Here is a 25813-nt window from a genome sequence, read left to right as displayed (position 1 = left end):
TGCTCGCCCTTTCAGCCGTAGGGGCATTATAATGTGGCTGTCAATCCCAATATTCATTGGTAAAAGAGAAGCCAAAGAGCTGGCAGTGGGTGGTGATGACTAGCTGCCTTCCCTCTAGTCTTACACTGCTAAATTAGGGACAGCTAGCCCTCGTGTAGCTTTGCACGAAATTCAAACCAAATCAAACTAAAATGTTTTATGTTTGAATCATGGACTAACTACTAAAATCTCAAATATACTTATATGAAACTTGACCACATACACCATAGGAGGCCACATGACAACAGACATTAAAATAGTAACCATAAAACACAGAACTTTTAAATGTATTTAAGGTAAGCATGCACCTTGTTTGTTTGTTGTTATATACAAAGTTACAGAAAGGTCTCCCTGTGTTCTGCACACCACGGGTATCAAAACCAGTTTTAGTAGTATAAGTCTGTAGACATACCACTGTTCCAACTGAGGGACGCATGTACCTAAATGAAGTTTTATATTTTTATTTAAAAATAAATTGCTGATAAAATAATAGTTATTAGAAACACAATCACATGTGTAATGGCCGTTTTAGGCTAAATAATCAAGGTAAATTACAGTAAAAGTTTAAATAAATATAAAAAGAAAACCAACAAAGATTGTCCAACGATGAAGTTTTGGTAGATCTAGCTTCTCGTATGAAACACCACACAACTCAAGTCATCAAATGAGACTTCATAAAAGTAAACAGTAAACCAAGTACTCATTAAAAAGCCTTTTATGTACATTGCTAGCGATATTAAAATTTCATTCATTCAACAAGTTAATAGTAAGCTTAGTAAGATAAGTTTGAACTTTTTGATTTGGTTTAAATTTGGTGCAAAGCTACTCAGATGCTAGTGCACCAGTCATCAATAATTTAGAAATGATAGACTAAAGAGAAGACACCACTAACCGTCAACTCTTGGTTAATCCTGTCCGATTGAATAATTGTATTTCACTGCTAATCTTGAAATCAGACCAATCCATGATCCAAGAACTCAAGGCATTTTTTCTTCCTCTCTCGACAATGGGAAGAGCCATGAAAAACCAAGCTCTACTTTCCCACGTTCAGCCAAAGTATTACTATAATTTCTATAACAATATTGACATGTTAGATGTATAATGGATAAATTATGTTAAACCAGACCTTCAGAAATCATTTAACTTTCACTAAATCTTGGAAAAATAAAACAGGAAATTACAGAGTCCAATGATGTAATGTTAGAATTAAGCAAGTATCACTTAAGTGTCACATACACAGAGCCAATTAGTTAAAAAGGGAAAAGAAAAAACATTGACGTTTCAACCAGAGAAGTTATCGCCAGCCAAAACCTGGAAGAAAACATTTGAAACTTAGACCAACTGACAGTTTGCACAGGATTACACGTGTTTAAAAAACTAGCTTGCTATCAGAATAATTTGAAATAGTTGAAATTTAATACGATATACTTAACAATGCTTGTATTTCTATACGTACAAACAATAATACTGTGTTCAGAGATGAATCATGCACTATTAACTGGCTGGCCCGGCATGGCCTAGCGGGTAAGGCACTCGTAATAGAGTGGGGGTTCGCACCAGCGTCGCTAAACATTCTTTTGTATAATGTGACGGTCAATCTCACTATTCGTTGGTAAAAGAGTAGCCCAAGAGTTGGCGGTGGGTGGTGATGACTAGCTGCCTTCCCTCTAGTCTTACACTGCTAAATTAGGGACGGCTAGCACAGATAGCCCTTGAGTAGCTTTGTGCGAAATTCCAAAACAAACAAACAAACAATTAACTGGCTTCACAACAATAGAGCTGTTTCTTTTCTTTCTTTTTGAATTTTGGACAAAGCTGCGTGAGGACTATCTGCACTAGCCGTCCCTAATTTAGCAGTGTAAGACTAAAGGGAAAGCAGCTAGTCATCGCTACCCACAACAAACTATTGGGATACTCTTTTACCAATGAATAGTGGGATTGACCGTAACTATATAACACCTCCATGGCTGAAAGGGCGAGCATGTTTGGTGAGAGCAGCTTCAAAAAGACATTTAACAGCTGCTTTTATTCAACGTTTTTATGTTTACATCTTCATTAACTTCACTATCTAGGTGGATAAAGGTTATGTTTTCACTGTGTGTGTGTGTGTGTGTGTGTGTGTGTGTGTGTGTGTGTGTGTGTGTGTGTGTTCATTCATTTGTTTGTTAGCAAGATTTTTAGAAAACGGCTAAATGGATTTCGACAATTTTTTTAAAAGAATTAGAATGTGACCCAACCTAAAAGTCATTATGTTTAGAGGGTCAAGGTCAAGCAACTCCAAAATATCCTTATCTGTTAATACTGGGACTACTTGCACATTATTTTTTCTCTGTAAATCAGAAAAAAAAAAAGGATTATGATGAAATTTGGTGATCATATGTTGAATATTCTTTCTAACTGTCCTATCAAAAATGGCCCGTGTCAAAGATGATTAAAAACGGAAAAGTTGTAATACGAAAAGTTCTGCTAAAGTAAGGGTTCGGAAGAATACAAATACATTAGTGATTAAAAAAGGTGATTCATATATAGAAACCGATAAATAAGCTCATTAAAGTGGTCAATGCAGGAGGATAGACAAGTGTTTAACAGTAAATGTTGAACTAATAGGAATGTTGAAAGATGCTTGTTTGTTTGATTTTGAATTTCGCATAAAGCTACTCGAGGGCTATCTGTGCTAGCCGTCCCTAATTTAGCAATGTAAGACTAGAGGGAAGGCAGCTAGTCATCACCGCCAACTCTTGGGCTACTCTTTTACCAACGAATAGTGGGATTAACCGTAACAATATAACGCCCCCACGGCTGAAAGGGTGAGCCTGAAAAGGCGAGCATGTTTTGCCGATGGGAATGCGAATCTACGACCCTCAGATTATGAGTCACATGCCTTAACACGCTTGGCCATGCTGGGCCTTGAAATATACAATGTTGATAGACACCAAGACAGCTATAGGAACATGTAAGCTGAAAGTAAAGTAAAAATAAAACATTCAGTTTCAGCTGTAAAAACAGGTAGGCCAAACCTTTTCCCATCCCCTAAAAGCATTCATCTTTCCCAGCTCTCACTCAGAATTATATTTACCACAGGGCCTACAAATGTCTATCAAATGAAAAAATCACTCTTCTACTCTATTCGAATATAAATGGACGTATTTGTGGTTGGAAGGCTCTGTACATGGAGAAGTTCCAAAACTAACACATGTACGTGTTGGTGTAACTTTTCAAACAAACAAAAATATATTTACATTTAAGGTTCCTGTGTTGGTTAGAGGCCAAACAATACAGTTGTATAACTATAGCCTCTATCCTTAATCCAACGCTCTTCTAAGATAGTGGAAACTTGGAACCGGACTTTACAAAACAAATGTTAGGTGAATTCTGAAATAAATGAACAATAACAAATAAATGCAGGCTGTTTGACTATGAGAAAGATGGAAGAACAGGAGTATTATACTTGTCAGATACTTATTTGTTAATAATATATCTTTAAAAGGTGTAAACGCTTTTAAAATCTCATATGCACCTGCATATGTACACTGACAGTCAATGGTAAAACAATGTTTTGTTTTAAATAATTTTTCCTATGGCAGAAAATATCAACTTTCCATTTCCCATGTGAGCTCCCGAGGCTCATCTAATGTGAAATAACCATTCCTTTACACTTTTGACACGCTTCACTGAATACCGATCATCATACGCCAAGTCAGTCCATTTCTGTGGTCTGCTACTGGACGTTGTTATAGGATCGCGTGTAGGGGTGGATAATTGTGTGCTATATATTGCACAACCAGAATATGGTTTTAGTACTGAATACAGAAAGCCATGCCTCATTTAGTACCCACTGAATGCCACCATGGTATCGATATGCTGGAAGGAAGTTCCACAGAGAATGGGATACAATCAGTTGACCATTTAATTACGAGGCTAGTCCAGCGACACAGTTTGACAGGCTTAGTTGATTTACCTAAAGCGTCCAGAACGGCAATACATCATTACTCAATGTCAAGATAGAGCCATTTATCTGATGCACCTATGTGACAGATTCCGGACGTCTAGTCTGATTGCGAGATTCATAAAAGCTACTTGATCTCACTGTAAGCAGTCCAACTGTACGTCACGAGGGGCTTGACGCACGTGGAGCTGTCAAAATTCCAGACCTCACTCCTGCACCTCCCCTAGCCAAACTGCAGCAGTGTAGGCAGCATTAGGAATGAACCTGGAGGGATTGGAACACCAGTATCCTTACAAACAAGTACCAAAAGACGTCAACATGTCTGGACAAGACAGGATGAAAGTTATTCGACTGCTGCAGTTAGACAGTCCAATCGCTAGGATGACCTTAGTACTATAATATAAGGAGGCATTTCAGGCAACTAAAGAATAGCTCTGGTAGTCACTGGAGGCAACTTGAATGCACAATGTTACTTGAAAAATGTCTTATCCCCCACGTGGTTCTTTTCTTCAGAGCCCACCGTAACATCACTGCTTTGCAGCAAGACAATGCTCATTTGCAATCGTTCTCCGTTGTGACAGCAGCAAGTCTTCCTATTTACAATGTTAAAATCAGGGGTTTGATTCCCCTTGTTAGACACAGCAGATAGCCTGATTTGGCTTTGTTGAAAACACACTCATTTGCAATCTGCACAAACTATCTCCAGGCAGAATAAGTTGACTTAATGCCATGGCCATCATACTCCCCCAACCTTACTATATTGAATATCTATGGGATGAAATACACCAAACATCTTCAGAACCTACCACAGAACAAACAGCAGTTGATAAAAACATGTTTTACTGACTGTCAGTGTACTTACAATTGTAATAGAGGATAACTTTGCTGGAAAGTTTATATTTCATTTTAAAGCATTACATTTCTTACTTTTGTTAAGTGTAAACATACATAGATATGAATATGATACAACCATAATAGTGCCTATTTAAAAATGTATAACATTTTAATATAATTGAGTATTGGTTTTAATACTCCATTCACACATAAATCATTGATCATCTAACTATGGCAGTGATGGCAAACCCAAGACATGCAAAAAACATTGCTGGCACATGGCATGCAGTGCCGCCTCTTGATTTTTTAAACTCAAACCCATAATAAATAAATAAATATATATATATATAAAACCATTATCATTATTGCCAAATGCAGCAGCAAATGTTTTTTTCCAATCCGGGAACAGTAAGAAATGTTCACATGGGACGTCTCACTCCCTCTTGGCACCAGCTTTGTGGTTGCTAGAACATGCGACTTCTGATGACACGTTTTGAATCCTCACAGACCCAGTGCGCACATCAGTATTTTAATAAGCAGAAGTAAACTGTTGATATTGGCTTCGTTCTGCTTATATTTTTCTTTTGTTGTTTGTAAGTGAATACTGGATACTTAATGATAATAACGATAAATATGCATTTATTTTTTGTAGTAAATATATGAATTATATTGTTTGGTGTGGCATGCATATACATTTGATCAGTTAGTTAATTACACATTTACTTTTTGTGAAAATTTATCATTGACATAATAATTGGCGAGATATTTTAAAATTGTATTTACCCTTTTCAGTTTGTCAGAATGTCAGCTCAATCAACAAAGAAACAACATTCAAGTGGAAGGAGCAGCAGCAAAAATTTAAGAATCTTGGATGAAAGATTTGTTATGATCAAAAAGGTTGATAAAACATTATGTATCTTATGTTCTGAAACAATGTGCAGGACTTTCTCTGTAAAGCAGCATTGTGAAGCTGTTCATAAATGGCTTGTGATAAGAGTGTGTGTGTGTTCTTATAGCAAAGCTATCTGCTGAGCCCACTGAGGGGAATTGAACCAAAGATTTTAGCTTTGTAAATCCATAAACTTACTGCTGTACTAGTGGGGGACATGATAAGAGTGAACTAGAACAAAAAGAACAGATTTCTTGAGAAGTCAGCAATAGCAACATGCAGTAAAATGTTTTAATGAAATTTGTTTCAGGTAGTTCCAAATTAGTTGTTGCTAGTTTTGCAATTTCAAATATTATTGATCAACATGAAAAATTACTTAGTGATGGGGAGTATATTAAAGAGTCATGGCTAGAATATGCTCCCTTCCTTTTTGACAGTTTTCCAGAAAAAAAAAAAAAAAAAATTATTCAGCACATCAAGGAATTGACAATGAGTAGAAACACAGTAAAAGAATATTAAAGATGGAAACAAACAGAAGATAACAAAAGATATTGGTTTATCTAAATTCCTTTCCATTTGTCTTGATGAGAGCATTGATGTTACATCATCAGCTTGGCTAGTCCTTGCTGCTCAGTTATTTCAGGGTGATGAAATCTGCAACTGGTTAACTTTATAATGTTACCTGAACATACCACAGGGGCTGAAATGTAAGGCAGTAGTAAATAAATTATCAAATCGACAGGCTGACCTTTGAAAAATAGTTTCCATGACAACTGATGGTGCACCCAGCATGATTTGTAAAGAAGCAAGTTGTGTAAACCTGTTTGCAAAATATGTTGGACATTCACTGGTAGGCTTTCATTGTATTATACACAAGAAAGATTTGTGTGCAAAAGCTGGTCTTAAGGAGCTTAAACAAAATGATGGAAAGAGTAGCCAAGGTAGTTAATTTTATTTCTGCACAAAAAATGACAATTTCAGAATTTACTGAGAAAGGTAAATTTGGTGTAGACAGGACTACTTATGCACGACTATGTTGGATGGCTAAGTAGAAGTTCTGTCCTTAAATGATTTATTGAGCACTTGGATGAAATTAGTCTGTTTTTGACAAATTAAAAATTTTCTTGTCAAGAATTATCTGATATAGACTGATGTTTTTCACAGATTTCTCCTCACAATTAGATGACTAACACCAAACTGCAGGAATCTGGGAAAACACTTGATGTTACGTGTGATAATATAAGCTTTTGAAATCAAATTGAAAGCTTTTAAATGTGATGTTTATAACAACACTTTTGAATATTTCCCAAAATTCATGAGAAAATATACATTTGGAGCTTGCAAATGCAATTTTCAAGCATCACTAATTCAATTTTTGAACCATTTTATTTAAGATTTAATGAGTACAGGTTATTTGAAGAAACTGCAAAATTCATAAAGTATGCAGACAGTGTAATGTTAGACAAACTGAATTTGGACATGTTACAGTGGATTGACTTGGATAATTTTGAGATGCAACTGACTTACAAAGTAGCTCAATTTGGAGGCAAAAATTTTTTTTTAAACTAAAGAGCTAAACTAGAAAGTGCTGAAAGAGGTCAGTGACTGGAATAACAGAAAATTGTAGAAAATAAGGTTCTGAAACTTTTGACTGTCTGAAAAATGTCACAATGGTAGTATTGAGTATTTTCATCAACATATTTATGCAAGTCATATTTTCAGTGATGAACTTTGTAAAATGTAATTATATGAACAGACTTGCTGATGAAACTAGTGCTGTATGAATAGCTCTCAAAACAACCAAATACAAACCTGATATAAAATATCTGTCATCTTTGGTGCAGCAGCAAAAGTCTCACTAAGAGTAAAATATGCTTACTTTACTTTCCTTGGTTTTTGATTTTTTAATGTTACATAATATGAAACAAAGCTTATTTCACAAAATGATTTCTGTTTATAGTAAAACAATAAATAAACATAATTAAACAAGAGGATTCCTTTTTCCTAAAAAAAAGTCCATTATTATTGTTAATAATTCATTAACTTTATTTCTTATGAATAACTATAGTTATTAATAACATGTAACTCCTGCAACTGTTTCATATAAAATAATTGATAATCTCCTGCTAAAAATTACCATGGGCATGGAAGAAAATTTTTCAGGTTATCCCCAATTTGGGCACACACTACATGGTTTGCCATCCCTGAATTATGGTATACACACAGATAATTTAATTTACTTCAGGTTTTTTTATGCACCCATATACAAAAATGAAAATGGAATACAGCTCGAAAAAAAACGATAGTTTTCTATATTTGGCAATCATATGTTACAGAACAGAACAAGTGTTACCTAATTATCTCTGCCTGTTTTTATCTCTCAAAATATCTATTGATCCATAATACTTAAATTGTGCGAGAACTGTAATAATATACTTTACCAATAATGTGGGATAATTATATACACCTAAAACTTCTCTTAGCACTAGGCACTATTCTATCAATGTATAACATTTGGTAGTTAACTTGGCATATGAAGACAAAAGCTTAACCATATTACTTATATTTTATATTACCCTGAATACAGCCATACTGAGGTCATTATATGTATGGTTAACAAAAGGGATTTCTGTAAATTTTCCACATTTATTAGAATTTATTTCTGAATATTTGAAGTATTTAAGCGCACACACACTACCCGCACTGCACGTGTTCACCATTGAGTAAATTATTGGTAAAGACAAAAGCATCTCAGAAGGCAATGGTAACTAATTATGACGAAATGCAACACGTTCACTTCATTCGATAAAAAAAACTGATAAATTGGAAATGCTTCAGTTACCTCGCGACTGCTTCTCTGCTAATTAATTTAACATATACGAAGATCTCTGAAACGTAAGTACACAATTTTATTATAATTTTTTAACATCTAAAGGTCTTGCACTATTTCCAAAACGTCATGTGGCGTATAATTAACTTATCATATTCGTTTTAGGTTAAAACATTATCTGACGTTGTAAGCCATCTCCGCTATGTGCATAAAGACAATTATATCGTAAACCTGAATAGTTATTGAATCCATGGACCCCTCTTTTTCTTTTAGGGATTGCTAGTTATTGCGAAAGGGAAATATTTGAAATCCAATATAGCTGCAATTAATGAAACAAGCTTTGTGACAACACGTGCAAGATCTTTGTGCAATACACATTCCTGTAACTAATTATGACGAAATGCTGCACGTTCACTTCATTCGAAAAAAAAAAAAAAAAAGATAAATTGGAAATGCTTCAGTTACCTCGCGACTGCTTGTCTGCTAATTAATTTAACATATAAGAAGATATAAGACAAGTCATAAAAACCTATAAAAGTTAAACAATTATGATGTCAGACTGATACATACATGGTGAAGCAATTTGTTTGCATACTAATGAATCAATTTCGTACACGATGTGAACTGCAAGTTTGTTCGAATGGAATGCCCTATTAGTGCGTTTCGCATATGCAATTATTTTATCGGTACTTTACGATGTATATGGTCGCTACAGTATCGTTCTTTACCTCTCTTACTCATAAACTCGCTTACAAAATCTGCTGACGAGCCGTAACAACGCTGTGGTTTACTTATTGTATTTTTCATGCCTGTACCTACGATAGTTATTTTCAACAGATTATTATAACCGTCAAAAAAGTTTGGAATAACACAAGGTGTCAGTCAAAAACAAACTATAAAAATAATTATACTCTCCTGACCTTCACCAAATTAAGCACTTGGGGAGAAAAATGCCACGTTTTCAAGAATGTTACCATTGTCAAAGACGATATAGAAATTAGATTGTTTTGTTTTAGAATTATGTCCAAAGTTACACAAGGGCTATCTGCGCTAGCCGTCCCTAATTTTGCAGTGTAAGACTGCACCACCCACCGCCAATTCTTTTACCAACGAACAGTAGGATTGACTAACATTATAACGCCCCCACGGCTGAAAGGGCGAGCATATTTGGTGTGACATGGGTTCGAACCCGCGACCTTCAGATTACGAGTCGAGTGCCTTAACCACCTGGCCCTACCGGGCCTAGAAATTAGATAACAGCTTCTCGTACCAAACTGATTTACATTATAAACTCAGCTGACAACTTCATGAACAACTATTTCTTATGAAAAAATATTTAAAACTCAGAAGATTAATAGTAATATGTTCTCATGATAAAAGGCACTTGAATTTTGAAAAATAAATGTTAATTTCTATTAAAAAAGTTTCGTACGTTTGAAAATGATTTCGGCAAGAAAGTTGAAAGAATCTAAAACAATTTATTTCATGAGAGTTTGAACTTTGATTGAAAGTTGTTTACCAGTTTTTGTTGTACTTTATTCAGTGTTTAATGGATGCGTCTTGTTTCTTATTCAACTATTCTTACTTTAACGTAGCTAATGAGATCACAGAGTTCATTGTTTACTTTTTTTTAAATAAATAATTTAGTCTACTTAAGAAACTATCATACTACTATTGCTATAAGCCGAGGAGTAGTTTTGTGGGAAAATACAGTTTGGTTTAGTTTTGCTTACTCTGAATTTCACGCAAAGCTACTAGAAGGCTATCTGCACTAGTCGTCCCTAATTTAGTAGTGACAGACTAAAGGGAAAGCAGTTAGTCAACACCAATCACCGCTAACTGTTGGGTTGCTTTTTTTCTAATGAATAGTGAGATTGAGCTTCACTTTATAACGCCCCTACAGCTGAAAGGGTGGGCATAATCAGTAACGGAGGTTAGAGCTCACGACCTTAAAATTGCGAACAGTTATATCAAATAATAGTGGCAAAAAAATAGCAGGCAATTATTGTTCTCCAACCAATAATAGACACTAACTTATTAAACAACTTAAATTAATGTAATAATTTAATATTTATTGGAGTTGTTAATAGCAACAAAAAATAGATGTAAGAAAACCACAAGAAACGGAAAAAAAATGGCTGAAATTTCTAGAAAGTAGTAAATGTGTGCTGTGGGATGATACAACTCGAAAAAATACAAGCTTTTTATACAATAGTTTTGTCATGTTAAATTTGTACATAAGCTCATATAATATTAGTAATAAATGTTCATATTTTAACATTTAATACTGATAGCAATCACTTCCAAATAACGTTTTTGGTCTCGTACCCCACTATAAGCCAACAGGAAAAACTTAAATTTAATTATAGAAACGCAAATTGGGAAGAATATTTAAGCTTCGTAGCTCTATTATCACTAGAATCAACAATAAATGTGGTACTTATTACTGTCAAACAACTACTGGGTACCTTATGAAAGGTGCAGGATATACAATAACCAAACAAAACCAGTATACTACTCAAAACAAATGGGAACCTCGTACCATAATTATAAACATGATAAAAGAATGTAGTCATATGAGAAGAAATACATCAATACAAGAGATCCATACGTCAAAACCCAAATAAACACTCTGAGAAAGAAATAAAAAACTAAAAGAAGATAATTTATATTGAAAACTAGATGAACACACAGATCATATAAACTTTTGGTCACATCTTAAACGATTTACAAATAACCAAAAATAGGTATATGAATTCGAAATAATATACACAAATAAACAAAACCGATATTTTTAAAAGAACAAGTGAGGAAAACTCAAAACACACAATGAACCAGACATGGACATGCACTATTTTAACATAGTAAACGACTTTACAGAACAGAATAAAACAAGCAAACAAATTTTTCAGCATGTACAATTCCACAAAATTTAAGTAATGATTATACAAGTAAAATAACACGGACAACAACAAGAATAGCAGTAATTACATCTGTGAATCAAACCAAAAATAAAGCTCCAGGTGAGGATAGAAAACAAACGATTCTCTTAAAGAAAAAAAGTACCCATAAATGGATTATTTAACAGAGTTATATAATTTGTCCCTCAGTTCTGGTTATAGCCCAGCCTCTTGAAAGCAAGCAAATGTTTTTATTTCTAAAGAAAGGAAAATCAGCGAATAAACAAGAAAGTTACCGGCAAACCAGTCTGAATAGTTATGTGGGCAAAATTTTAGAAAAAATTATAAGCAATAGAATCTCAACTTTTCTGTATATCACATCAAAATTGTCCGAAGTTCGAAACCGTTTCAGGAAATTTCGGAATACAAAAGGTCATTTGATTAGGTTAATCGAATCCATGATAGATAGTTATGATCATAAGAAATGCACCCTCGCCTGCTTTCACGATAGAGTGAAAGCATTGAACATTATATGACGAAACAGTTTAACACATTAACTGGAACAATAATAATTACCAACAGGTGTTATTTGCTGGTTGTCCAACTCCTAGAAAATAGATAACGTAAAATAATTGTGGAAGGTACATACTGGGGAGTTTCACAGGCAAGGTTAGTGAGCGCTATTCTCAAAATATTTTCTGTACTCGCTTATTTTCTCGATGCTCATAGCCAGACGATACCATAAAGAAGCCCAACCGATTTTGGTAACCTAAGACTGAATTTGGTAAATTAAAAATGAGTGTTTAAACAGTGGCGGATTTAATGTTATGTAGGCCCATAGGCTAATAATATTTGTTGACGCTACATCCCATGTAATTTTACATAGAATAAAATTATCAATGTACCCCCATTAAGACCATGGGCCCTGGAGCTGAGCCTCCTCTGACCCCTGCCTAAATAAGACACCGTGTTTAAAATTACACGCGTTTCCTTAATTTTCTATACTGCCTCTGTTCAATTTATTTTAAGTCCTGAACCTACATTATGAATACCATTAACGTCCGTGTCAAATATGTAATCGTAGGTGTGAGTCAATTACGTCACACATGGGACAAGTGGTAGCACAATCGAGAACCATCCTCGTCGTTCATGCAAAATCTTTCGTAAATTACGTGTTTTGAAATTATCACACGTATTTATGATATTCCATTGCGTTTGACGTATGTCATTTTTGCAACAACGTGGTGCTTAATAATTACTGTATAGTGTACTGGTTCACAGACTAAAGTGTTTCTATGTGCCAATTAAGTAGAAAATCAAGATACGGTCTTACAAACTTAAGATGCTATTACTGATTTATAATGTATGCACGTAAGTTTCTCAGTACCAACTGTAAACAAACTATTTGTATTTCTGTAGTTTGATGAGTTTGTGACCGTTGCCGATCAATTTCGGTCAAAATAGTCAAACCTTGCCATTTCGTTATAATTAATTCCTCATATACTAGTGTTGCCCAATTGACCGACCTTGTAACTACCAGGTAACCATGAAAGTACACAACTTTTAATGTACTAAATGTATTTACATAAAATTTGGCAAGCTTTCCGTGATGATTACAAGTTTTTTAATCACGAAAAGTAGTTTTTAATTAATTATTTTTTTTACTGCAGATTCCTCTGTAAAAGTATGAAATCAGAGTCCGACTCAGATTAGTGATCTGTGTTAAGACTAAAAATACTTTTTTCATCTTGCAGTATTCAAATGTCACTTCCACAACCTCTAGAATCTCTTAATAAATTTTTTCGGTAAATTTTTGTGTTTCTAATTTTCTCTACCGTAACACTACCACCACAAAAATTCCGAAACCAATTCTGATTTATTTCTCTAGTATGGTTGCAGAATTTAACAATCACCAGCTTATCCTAAAAGAAAAATCTGTTCTCCAATCTTTTCACAGCTAATTGTTCTTTGAACCTGTCTATGTACTAAATATATGTAAAAAAACTAAATCGCTCTACGACCGCGTAATTCAACTTATGTAAATGAATTACGCAATTCATGAACAGCTGGCATGCACACCTGAGCGAGAATGTTTTTGTGTAATTATTTCCATTAATGCTTTGTTATTTATCCTAATAAGTTGAATTTTTTTTTCCATTTTATTTACTTTTATAACAATAAAAAATAAAAATAAATTTAGTACTTCGGTACCTTTGGCATTGTGTGTGTGTGTGTGTGCGTGCGTGTGCGCGCATCTTGTCTCGCCAATGAAACTTGTGCTTTTTTCTGTAAAGATGATATTGATACTGAAATTGTGGGGTTGGAAGTGATGTTTTTCATCAGGTGGTCTTGCTCTGATGCTTTAAATTACTGTGCTGTCAGTTGACGATGGATTACTACTTGAAATAGATATACGTAATTTTCAAGAGACGTACGAATTTTTAAATAGTTTGCACTTGGTGTACGCATTTTTAAAAAGGATAACGCTACAACTATCGATAACTATTCCGAAAGAATGCGAACAAACTTTCTGTGGTGAGGATAACTATTATAAATAAAGCGTGCAAAAAAAGCTAATAAATTATTCATAAGGTGATAAAGGTAAATAATTAAGTTGGAATTAATCAAGCGAAGAACTGAACAAACATTAACTTCGTTTTTCTAAGCACACAGCTTGCCCAGATCGATATTTAATATTAACAATGAGGGATAAGACAAATATTAAATGGATGTAAAATTAAAATTGATTAATAATTGTTTATATTAATACTTCTTTACACTCTCAGTGAAGGTTTATGAGAATATGTCTGTTGCGGTGAAAAAATAGCGAAAAGAACCCTAATTCGCCAAAAATATCATAAGGTGATACATACTTTTACTTCTAGTAAATCAACAGAAACAACAGTTGACAATCGATAGAAAATGATGACCAGTACAAAGCAGAGGCCACCCAAGTAGCAGACTAGGATTTTTTTTTAACAACTTGATGAAACGATTAAGATATAACACAATACTACAATATTTATTCTTGGCTGCGATGCATGTGCAATTTGAATAATTTTTCGAGAGGCAAATTGCATACCCAGCTCTGCCTTTGGTGAAAGTCTACAAGTAAAACTGAGCTCTCAGTCTAAAATGTACTTTCTTTTTGAAACTATTTTAAATGAATCTTAATGTCGTACCATAAAAGTTTTGTATACTATTTTAAGAATATTGGATTGTTTTGTTTTTCACTTGAAAATGCACAAATTGAATAATGAGCAAAATCTCTGCAAATATTTTCATTCGCTTTCATTCTCCAAGAAGTGTTGCAAGACTGGGGAAGTTAGGCAACTTTAGTTCAAAGCAGCCATTTTCACAATGGAGATGTATTTAAGATTGCTACTGTTTAAACATGGTATATTTAATGCAGTAACATCTAATAATACACTTTTGTTTTTACACAACTATATTTTACATTAAAAGAAAGAAGTATTTTAAAACATTTTAATTTGGAAATACCCTTCTAATTCAAGCTTAAGTGTTTATTCTAACTGTGGTATAAATCACAAATTAAATGATACAAAACAGAAGAACTGGAAACTAAAAAAGTAGCAATATCTTTATTCTCCACACTGTAGCTGGATATTTTATTATTCTATGTTTTGGTTATTACGAGAAATGTTAAAAAATAACTATTTGCAATCTTTGACTTGTAGAATTCTGTTCTGAGAAGAGTTTTGTTCAAACAACTTTGAATCATTTTCTTTGGCCTATTGTAGAAGATCTAAATATTCCTTAAGATTTTTCCCAAGAAAAATTTATAGAAAGGAGAATCCAAAAACCCCTGGAATTTTGTTTCCAAATGTAAAAAATGTACCAAGTCATTCATTTTTCAAAGATAAAGGAATTCAGTTGTTTTTTTGTTTTCTTTTTTATGATATAAAGTTTCTTTACAACTTGAAGATGTAAAAATATTTTCTGAAAGGTACACACCAGTTTCAGTGTTTATAGTATAAATTCATACTGTAGTATAATTAAGCCAGGCAGTGCTGTTCTCACATACACCTCCTGAATGACTAATACCCATCTTAGTTCAAGCAAGAACAGAAGCTTATTCACACTCAGAAAACATCTCATCAAAATTCAAAACTTTTTCTTGAGTAATTATGTATAATTTTCTGGGGAAATAAACTAGCTAATGGAACAGAAGTAATTGTAATCTTTCAGAAGATATGAAAATTTTAAACTATATACAGGAATATGTATATACAAGTGTGGAAATTATGCCAGTCCAGTATTTCAATGTTTTTAAAATTCTCCTGATTTATCTTGCCAAGATAAATATTGAAAGAACACACTAAGTATGTGATACAAATGATTAAAAAAGTATATATATATATAAAACTGTATATTACAAATCAAAGGTTCTGCAAATTTTATATAGCAGAAAAGACATTCCTACTACATATTATCCCAATATTACATTTCAGTTAAATGGTATATTTGGTTCCTTTTTTGGTTTTTACAGGATTAAATATTCTTGTTTTGTTTTATCTAAACTGCATACCATTTCCCTGCAATATTATGATGAATTATAAGAGGAAAATAAACAAAGATGTTATTTGGAATGACATACTAGATCAGCCTATTGCAGAATCACAAAACAGGAGGCTATTGCTTAAATAACTACATCTTGAATTGGCAAGATTCCAAATGCTATCTTAAATGAATTCAAGATGGTTCATTCATGCATGTATTTGTGACAATATTGGGCTTTACTCCATCTGTCTATTGACCTGAAGTCTCTCTCTCATTAACGAAACACTTGATACAACTCCGATATTTCATCCCAACCAAACAGACAAATATTGTTATTTCAAGATAATGATTACTTAGCTTTAATGTTTTTAAATCTAAGTACAGGACACCATTTCATGTTCATGTTGTTAGGTGGTCCAAAAAAATGACCTATGTGTACATGTGTATGTGAATACTTAGAATAAACAAGAACATCAGTTGCACTCTGTAAGTTACAATGTTTCTTTTATACTTAAGGGTTTTCTGTGAAAGCTGTAAATTCCTGGAATTAATGTCATACTATACTTGGAAACAAGACGCAAGACTTTTTCTGAATACCCAGTTTTCCATTGTCTTTTAACAAACACTACACAGAATACTGTCAGTCAAAACTGTTCATTACTAGTTATAGTAATATGGAAAAAACAAATAATTATGAATGGGAAGCTTGTTTGGCTCTGAATTTAAAAAGCAAAAAAAAAGTTACATGCTAAATAGGAGGGTACTGACAGTGAAATTATCATCTGTTAAAAATAAAGGATGTTAATATTTTTATTTGCATATACACTCTTAAAGAAAAGTTAATAAAGCAGTAATATTCTCTTTTACTTAAGTCATATTATAGGCCTTGTATAATAATTAAGAAACATGTTGTTGTAAATGTTGGCCATTAGTACTTCAAAAATAAAAACTGGAAGTACCTAAGCTTAACTTAAATATTTCTAGTTTCCTGTATTTCCCTAGAAGTATATTTTTGATTTTAGGACTAAACACACAGCAGTCATGCTTAGTGGTACAAGTTGGAATATAAGCCTACAGTCTCTAGAGTTGCCAGTAATGTAGCATCAAATTACACTATGAAAGAAAATTTTTACTTTTTCTTGTTCCTGGACAGAAAGTATTATTTCCCAATTGTATATGTCTAAAGTAAATGAAAAAGACCTATTTTTCTATTCAAACTTTGCTTTTTTGACCTGGGTAATAAAATTTTCGAATTTACTCATTTTCCAGAACATTCCAAGTAGATTCAGTGCTGAGTAGCTCATAGAGAATTTTCTTGAACTTGCAAGAATTTAAGAACTTTCTGGAATGTTGTAGAACTATGAGAATTTAAGAACCTTTATCAAGCTTCTTCACTCATCAAGATGGGCTCTGCCTCTGCCACAATGTATCCGGTCTGTGCAAGGCAACTGGAATTGACTGTAACCCGAACGAGTGGCATCTCTTCGTTGATAGCTCATCCAGAAGCTTCAAAGCTGTGCTGCTCCATAATGGGAACAAGTACCAGTCTCTTTCCCTGGCTCATTCAGTGCACCTCAGAGGAATACAACAGTGTCAAGGCCTTACTAGAAGCCTTGAAGTTTATGACTATGGTTGGGAGATTATTGGAGACTTCAAAATGGTAGCATTCCTGATGGGTCTCCAAGGAGGCTTTTACCAAGTTTCCCTGTTATCTTTACTTTTGGGAGAGCAGGGACACTGCACCATACAACAGGAAGCACTGGCCAAAATGGACCAAGTTCTCTGTGGGGAGGCACAATGTCAAGTGTAAGCCACTAGTTCACCTCCAGAAGGTGTTGTTCCCATCACTACACATAAAATTGGGTCTTATGAAACAATTTGTCACAGCTCCTGGTAAGAAGTCTGCAGCCTTCAAGTACCTTCGAGACTTCTACCCTAAGCTGTTTGAGGCAAAGGTCAAAGCTGGTGTCTTTGTTGGACCACAAATAAAGATCCTGGAGTGTACAGAATTCCCCAAGAAGCTCAATAGGAAGGAAAAAAAAGGCTTGGGGCAGCTTTGTCTCAGTAGTTCAGGGTTTCTTGGGCAATCATAAGGCCAAAAATTATGTGGAACTGGTTGAGGCTCTGGTGAAGAACTACAGCAAAATGGGCTGCAAGATGTCCCTGAAAGTCCATATCTTTGACACTCGTCTTCATAAATTCAAGGAGAAGATGGGAGAATACTCAGAAGAGCAAGGCAAGATATACAGGACTTTGAATGCTACTACCAGGGAGTATATAACAAAAACATGATGGGAGACTATATTTGGAGGCTGATATGCAAAAGTGATTTACATTACAGTTGCAAATCTCAAAAAACTTGCAAACATTTTTGTATAAAACTTTAGTATAAATACATGCAAATCTTGATTCTATGTTGTTTTATTCAGACCTTATGTAAATGAAAATGTGCAAAGTTGCCTGTTTTTACATAGAATGTAGGTTAATTTCTAAATTTCATTATCCAGGTTACAAAACCAAAGCTTGAAGGGAATAATGTTCATTTTTTGTAGTTTTACAACATTAACAATTAAGAAATAATACATACCATCCAGTAACAAAACTTGTTACATAGTGTTATTTGTTAACATTTAAGAATCATTTTATAGGCATTTTTATTTTATTTTAAAAGTTTTAAAATTGAAATACACTTTTGTCAGTCCTTTGAACTATCTTAATAAAAGCCTTTATACTTTTATATATTACAAAAGGCAGCATTTAGCAAATGAAGGGTAGTTTAATGTGTGATAAACGTAGTAATGAATACAAGTCCCACACTTTCATTCAAACAATACAGATTAAACGTAACTTAAGACTAAAAATTTATTAGATTCGTTTTGGTTTTTAATTCCTTACCACTTTTGTGATTGCTCACTGTTTCTTGCTGTCTGCATGATAAAGCAAATAGTCATTAGTTTAAAACAGTGTAATACACTTTCTACTATAATAAAAGTATGGACCTTAATGAAACCATACTCCTTTCCTCTTCATTTCCTTGTGTTGAAAAGTCTAAAAAATTAAATTTTTATTTAACTATTATATTTTGCAAGTTAAGCACACACAATGTAAAAAAGCTAAAATTCATTGGTTACTCAAAATGGTAAAGAATTTGCAGGCTGTTATACACAGTACTTTAAAATTACCGAAATATTTTTGATTGAGTAAAATTTTATCTGAAGGATGCTTAACCATATTAACAATTTCAATGATATACTGCAATTTTTATACATTAGAAAAAATACAGTAACATTTTATGAGGTGTGCAATGCAATTCCAGATACAAGTACTATTTACAAATTTTCAATGAGCACATAAACCTACATTTGGTTTGCACAAAAATAAAATAAGGTCATAACCCACATGTAGATGTTAATACAGAAATTAAAGTTACAAGTAAATCATAATTTCAATATTTTAAGATAGTGTTCCAAAACAGTAAAAAGCCAAGTTCTGAGCCTTTATACATAAAAGGCTAGTTAGATCTGTGGCAGTGCAACTGTCTTTACAAATCTAAGGCTTTTCATGGAATTTGAGTAAAACAGATTATATTTCAATAGGTTATGTACATTTATTCTGAAAGAACTGAAGTTCACATCCTGTATACACAAGTAATAACTTGAAGTGAGTTCATTAGTTTACACACATTACACTTCAGAAAAATATCTTCATATAATTAAAATTACTGTATCACTCAATATATTATTCACTCATATACATTTTTTAAGTATGAATTATTTACAGATGCATGTATACCTAACAGAAAATAGATTAAAATGTAATGCTTCTTTTTCCTTTAAAAATAAATTTGAAAATTAACCTTCATATTTTCTGATGAATGAATGCTAATTTAAAGAATAAATATGCATTATGAATTACAATTCAAGAAAAGCATGTCCACAAATTCATAGTTGAAATAAGTGTCAAAACAGATATTAATGACCTAAATATAAATCAAAAACTAGTTCATTTAAAAAGTTTTCAATTTGAAAATATCCTGCAAATTCGTAACTTATTTTTAGCTCAATTTCAACCCAAGTATGATTGTTGGTTTCCATTTTCTTACACCAAAATACGTATTTCAGATAATTATCTGAGAAAAGGCAACAGTATAATCAGAAATACATTTTCAATATAGGAAAATGTAAATTTCTAAAACACATTTACCTTCTCTCACATTTTAGCAAGAATACCATAGTGATTAGTGGCAGGACAAAAAGGCAAGATCTGCTTTGAGTCTGCTGTGAAACGAAGCATTACTATCTTCCTTCTTAACAATTACAGACCGTGAGTTGAACTGCTGAAAGTTACAAGAGACTGATGTGTAGAGAAGATTCTTCTGCTGTTCAAAATCCCATGAATTCCATGTTTGTTTGTTTTTTATACAAGCATACAAGCCCTGAAGAAAAGCATCTGTGAGCAGATGTATCTCTGGCCATGGAGAAGATGAAGGGACAAACTGTTGTGTTGTCCTTATTCAATCACCAGCTGAGATCCAGCAAACTGGAATCCTACAGACTTACTGGATAATCCAGCACATCTGTGCAAATGTTCTACTGGTCTCATAATAGCCATTAAAAAGTGCCCATATGGGTCTAACCTAAACAAATGAGTGATTCCAAGGATACCCACATCTCCAAAGAGATAGAATTCTGTGTGCTGGTGGAGAAGAAAACAACTAAATTTAAAGAATCATTTATTTCATGGTTTGAATATGCAGAGGAGAATATAGAGACAACTTAATCTGGAATTGGAAAACATACCTAAATGGACGAAGTATTGTGTGAGAGAAAGATTTTTCCATTTTGTTAAGAAAATCAGCTCTTGCAAATTCTGATAACAGTTTGAGTTTGTAGTTCTGTCAAATGTAAGGAGAAAGAAGTAAGTTATCCATGTAATGGTGAGTGCGAATGCTAAGGAAGTGAAAATAAAGATAAAAGGCTCTCACTATCAGCCAAGAACCATATAGAGTGCATGAAATTGAAAAATCTGGTTGTCATGTACAAAATGGAGATGATGCCTTGAAGACTCAATAATTAGGATATAAAGGTAGGCATCCGAGGTGTCAAATTTTGTCATCCCTAGTCTGGGTGAAAAGAGCCATAAAGGGAAAGAAATGACTCCATTGTAAACCAAGGAGGCTGGAGGAAGTAACTGAGACAAGAAAAGTCAATAACTAGTCACCTATTGCCTATCTTTTTTGGTACTGGTAAGAGCTGAGAATAAAAACCCTTAAGAGAGGAGTTAACACACTATGGTCTCTTTATTTAAAAGTTCTTGGATGGCTTATGCTTGATAGTTAAAAATAAATTTTATTTTTTAGAATGGAAAGACGACCAGTATGAGACACAGGAAAGGAGGAAACTGAATAGCCAATCTATTCCCGAGAACTTGAATGACCCATTGATCTGTGGTGAATGCTTCCCATGCTCATGTTAACTCTGAGATAAGACCCCACAAGACCTGACTTCATAAGGTAGTTACTGCCATCGAAATCTGCACTTTGCTCAGGAGGAAGATCCCAACTGTGAACTGTGGCATCAAAGAAGGATGTCTAGAAACACGTGGGAGATGTAGTAAACCACCCTGTAGAAGAACTTTAGTGGAAGAGTGAAGAAACCAATGTAAAAAGTGATTAATGTAGATGGGTGACATCTACTTGAGATTTCCCTGAAGTTTAGAATACCTACAAAAATAGGTTGTCTGAGAAAAGGATCTTCTCTGATATCTCTAATGTCCAAGGTAGGAAGGCAACCTCCCTCCACTAAGACATCTTTCTCTAAAATATCCCAGCAACAAATCAACTAACTAAGATACCAAGGACAAAGCAGAAGCCTAAAACCTGACCAAAGTGGAAGTCAATAGATTACCAAGATTCTCCAAACTTTGAACAGGAATCTCGGACAGCAGCTACAAAGATAATAAAATCCAAAACTGTTGTAAGTGACAGACAAATTTGGGAAATCAGATTGACAAAGATGAACAGTAGCATCTTGTCTTGAGTCCAAAATAGGAAGTTGAAGGTCTAGCCTTTGACAGTCAAAATATGAATTTTCAAGACAATGGAAAGCCAAGACATACTGATCCAATAAATAAGGAGAATAAGGACCCTCCCTCAAATGATCTGTATGTCTGCTTGCATGAACAGCAGTATCTGGCAAAAGTAGAAGAACATGGTAATCCTTACCTTCTCCCAGTAAAGAAGGTAAGGATTCATAAGCCACAGAAGTAGTTGTCATAACATTACAAATAGGGCATACTGGTTGTAAAAAAGGGGTGCAAAAGGCAGAATGTCTATTTGAGGTTCATGAGTAGCTGCCTGAAAAAAGGAAGGTGATGGAAAATTAGTATAAATTTTCATTAGTCCACCTCTGATCTCCCACAAACTGAGCCTCAGAGCCAACAGGAATAAGAGGAATCAAATCACATGTAAGCCTCTACTTCTCTGCATATAAAGAAATGTTTGCCCTCTATAGGAGATGCCCCCACCCCACTTCTGATGCTCAGGTAACAAACATGCAAGGTAGTAGAGGAGAGGCATCAGGTAATTGCATGTCTGAGACATGAACACGATTATTCACATTAAAAAAACACAGTTAAAAAATTATATTTTCTGTAAAATCAAAAGAATAAACATTATATCAATACCCATAAAAAAGATCTAAAATAATTCAAGAGAAAAAGCTGCAAACATAGCAATACTGCTGGTGAAAGCACACACTAAAGACAAGACCATTTACATAATTTTTGCCACTGAGAAAAAATGAAGAAAGAAAAATGGGGAGCTTATATACAAATCAGGTATATCGGGTGCACTGATGTTGGTGGAGTGGGTCACAATATCAAAATCACTAGAGGCATCATAGTGTGGTATGAAGATTAAAGAAAGCGTGGTAGAATTTATACCAATGCTTAGATGTTAAAAATAAATAATAACCTTTCGTTGGGATAAAACTAAAGTGTAACTGGAGATAAGTGTGTTTTGGAAGAGTTGTTTAAGTCAAATGGTGTTGGAAGAGCAATTTAAGGAAATCAAACATACAAATTAGTTTTTGATTTATGTACGCAGGACTAAATATATAAAGCATTTGATAAAGAATCTCACACTGTGTTTAATTTTACCAATATTATTTTATTACAGTTAAAAGGATATTTTATTAGTAATTTGTGAGGACATTACCTCACTACAAGACTGATATTAATTTTCTAACTTTTTCTTTATTGACCATATATTATGAATTTCCTGCAAAAATAAACAATGGCACTGTTAATGACAATGTTCACTCAGTTCTAGAGCTCTATGTTAGTTGGGAATGGAACAATTTTGGTTGAACCAATACAAAAAAGAAATTAAAAAAATTAAGTGAAATGTGATGTAATGCCACACAAACTACAAAACATTATATTACACTTTGCGAAATTAATATGGCAAATAATGTTTTCAATCAATACCAAGTTGCATTGTCAGATCTAATAGTTTCAAGAGACTGAACAAAGATCTCATTAACTATGGTGCGTGGCACAAAAGATACGCAATGCAGTCGAGGTAATATTATGTTTCTTCTTACTGGAAACGAAATACAGAAATATTCCTAAAATTATCATAAATATTTCAAATAATATCCTCTACAGCTTATATGTTATATAAGCTTAGTCATTTCTTTATGCACAACAGAAAATAAATTTACAGAAATAGATCAGTACAGTGTTCTTAGGTTCAAAGCATTTATAAATACATCTCAGATTTTTACATCTTTTGTAATGTTTTGATGCTTTGCATATGTGTAATGTTTTTTTAAATATTAGATTTAGTTTTAACACTCCTACGAAAAGACGTTTCTAGTCCTGATTTCTCCAAGCCCGTTCCCCTGGCTGTGGTTTCGCTAGATAGTAGATAGGGACAGTGGGAATCTCGTAAATCCATTCATTAATGGATTTAAATGGCAATTTCATTTAAATACAAAATTATTAGCCTAATATTAATAACCTTTCAAGTTGCTCTGGGGCCTATTAGGCCCCACTTTTCGTAGGAGTGTTAATAGTAAACTAATTCAGAGTATATCTGCTTTTAAATTTTAATACATACCTTAGGGAGTTTCATATTCTCTAATATACCAAAAAATCACAAAAGCAAAACAACAAATTATAACATTCTTCCTAGAATGTTCCCATTATATATAAATTATCATAAAAGGATAAAACGAAGTACCTTGTTCCTTGACGTTTGCCTTGGTCATCTGTGTTGTTATCCATCCTATCTAACTGGCATACAGTTTCACACAGGTTTGTGACTATAGAGAACTATCGAATACAAATAACGCTGGCTATTCTCAATCAGCTGCAATCTCAAAGCTACAGGTCACATGTATATGTAGAATCCTTAGATAATGCTTCACAAAATCCTGAGAAAAAATTACAGGAAATCTATCAAAACTTATACTTAACTTCAGTATTAAGGATAAAATAAATTAAACTGCTTATATCTGTGAAATCCCTCCCCTCAAAATAAACGTAAAAATATTATGGCAGTGAAAACTTCAATTAATATTTCAATAGAATTATATAAATGTAGAAAATATTATTGCTTTTAAGTGCTTGCTAAAGACCAAGAACATGTATACTTTCTTTACTTCAATAAGCTTTCTCATAAGAATAAAACTAAAACACCACACACGTTTACCATACAAGTGTATAAAGTCAAAAAGTATATTTTATAGTAAAATTAAAATAAAACATTCTCTTACTAAATGAAAAAAATTTCATTAGATTCATAAATAAGATTTTCAACCTTTCAAAATGTGTTCCATCAGGCAAAGATCCAGATATGTAATCTGAAGTGAAATATTATCAGAAAAAAATTGTGTATTTTTAAAGAATACTCACCTCTATGTATCAATAACAAATGCAATAGGAATAGTGATACTTGTATGTTCAGCTATTAAAGTTTAAGTAAGCTAATGGTACTAAAACTTTACAAATTCTTAAACATACCACAGCAACATGCATAATCAGTTTTGCAACCAGTTTATACTATTACTGCAATTAACAAAAACACTTAAATGAAGAAAGTGAGTAATTACATGCATAGCCAATAGGCTGTTTGACTAGAGCCTGTGGCCACCTACATAGTTTCATGCAATGAACATCTTCTGTGTAAAACAAGGATATTAAGTTAACTCTTATAAGAAATTGGATACTACTTTAACTACTTAAAAGAAGTCAAAGAGTCTCTGTATTAATTTGGTAAGAATATACGCATTACAGTTAAGAAACAAAAAAAGTTTTATGAATGAGAGTTTAATGGCACATGTCATCTTGCAATTAGAAATAGTAACTGTTTAAACTCTCTCAGACCATCATTTCCCAACATGGTAATATCAAAGATATGTCTATTACAAGTAACCTTACATACATATTCAATAAGCATGTTACGGATATAATTAATTTAAACACTTAATGAACATTAAATATAAATGTAGTTTTCACTGATTAAAATCAAGGTACAATTTAATAGGTTTCAGGTGTCCAAGACTTGAATTAGTTTTTTTCTAAAGTTGTTCTTTCTCCCAGGATAAACAGGATTTATCATGTTTAGAACTCTTTCTCAAGTATTTATGTTGAATACAAAACTGAATTAGCCATAATACACACAAATTATATACAAATCCCTGTAAAAAAAAATATAAATAAATAAAACTTATTTAGTATTGAGAATTGAGATTTATTTTCTTAATGACATAGTTCAAGATCTATGTTGCATATTTAAAAAATGTTTTTAACATGCAATATGTTTCTACAGAATGTAACATTACTAGTCA

The 25813-nt window shown here is 33.2% G+C and overlaps 1 protein-coding gene across 5 annotated transcripts in view; it reads right to left on the bottom strand.

Moving 5' to 3' along the window:
• LOC143256893 (beta-arrestin-1-like) overlaps window positions 1-25813 on the bottom strand; it is a 64238-nt gene that overhangs the window by 32521 nt on the left and 5904 nt on the right. For 3 of the 5 annotated variants that reach the window (XM_076514719.1, XM_076514720.1, XM_076514715.1), the window contains exon 2: window positions 24205-24397. In XM_076514719.1, the coding sequence (XP_076370834.1) occupies window positions 24205-24248 (44 nt within the window). In that variant the 5' untranslated portion in view covers window positions 24249-24397. Of the gene's footprint in view, window positions 1-3278; window positions 3412-24204; window positions 24398-24878; window positions 25056-25813 lie in introns of those variants that run through there. The other 2 variants (XM_076514718.1, XM_076514717.1) reach the window with 2 other exon arrangements.

Source organism: Tachypleus tridentatus, chromosome 7, assembly GCF_004210375.1.
Source record: "Tachypleus tridentatus isolate NWPU-2018 chromosome 7, ASM421037v1, whole genome shotgun sequence".
Taxonomy (NCBI): domain Eukaryota; kingdom Metazoa; phylum Arthropoda; class Merostomata; order Xiphosura; family Limulidae; genus Tachypleus; species Tachypleus tridentatus.
Note: the sequence above shows the minus strand (reverse complement) of the source record. Positions and strands in the feature narration are given on the sequence as shown.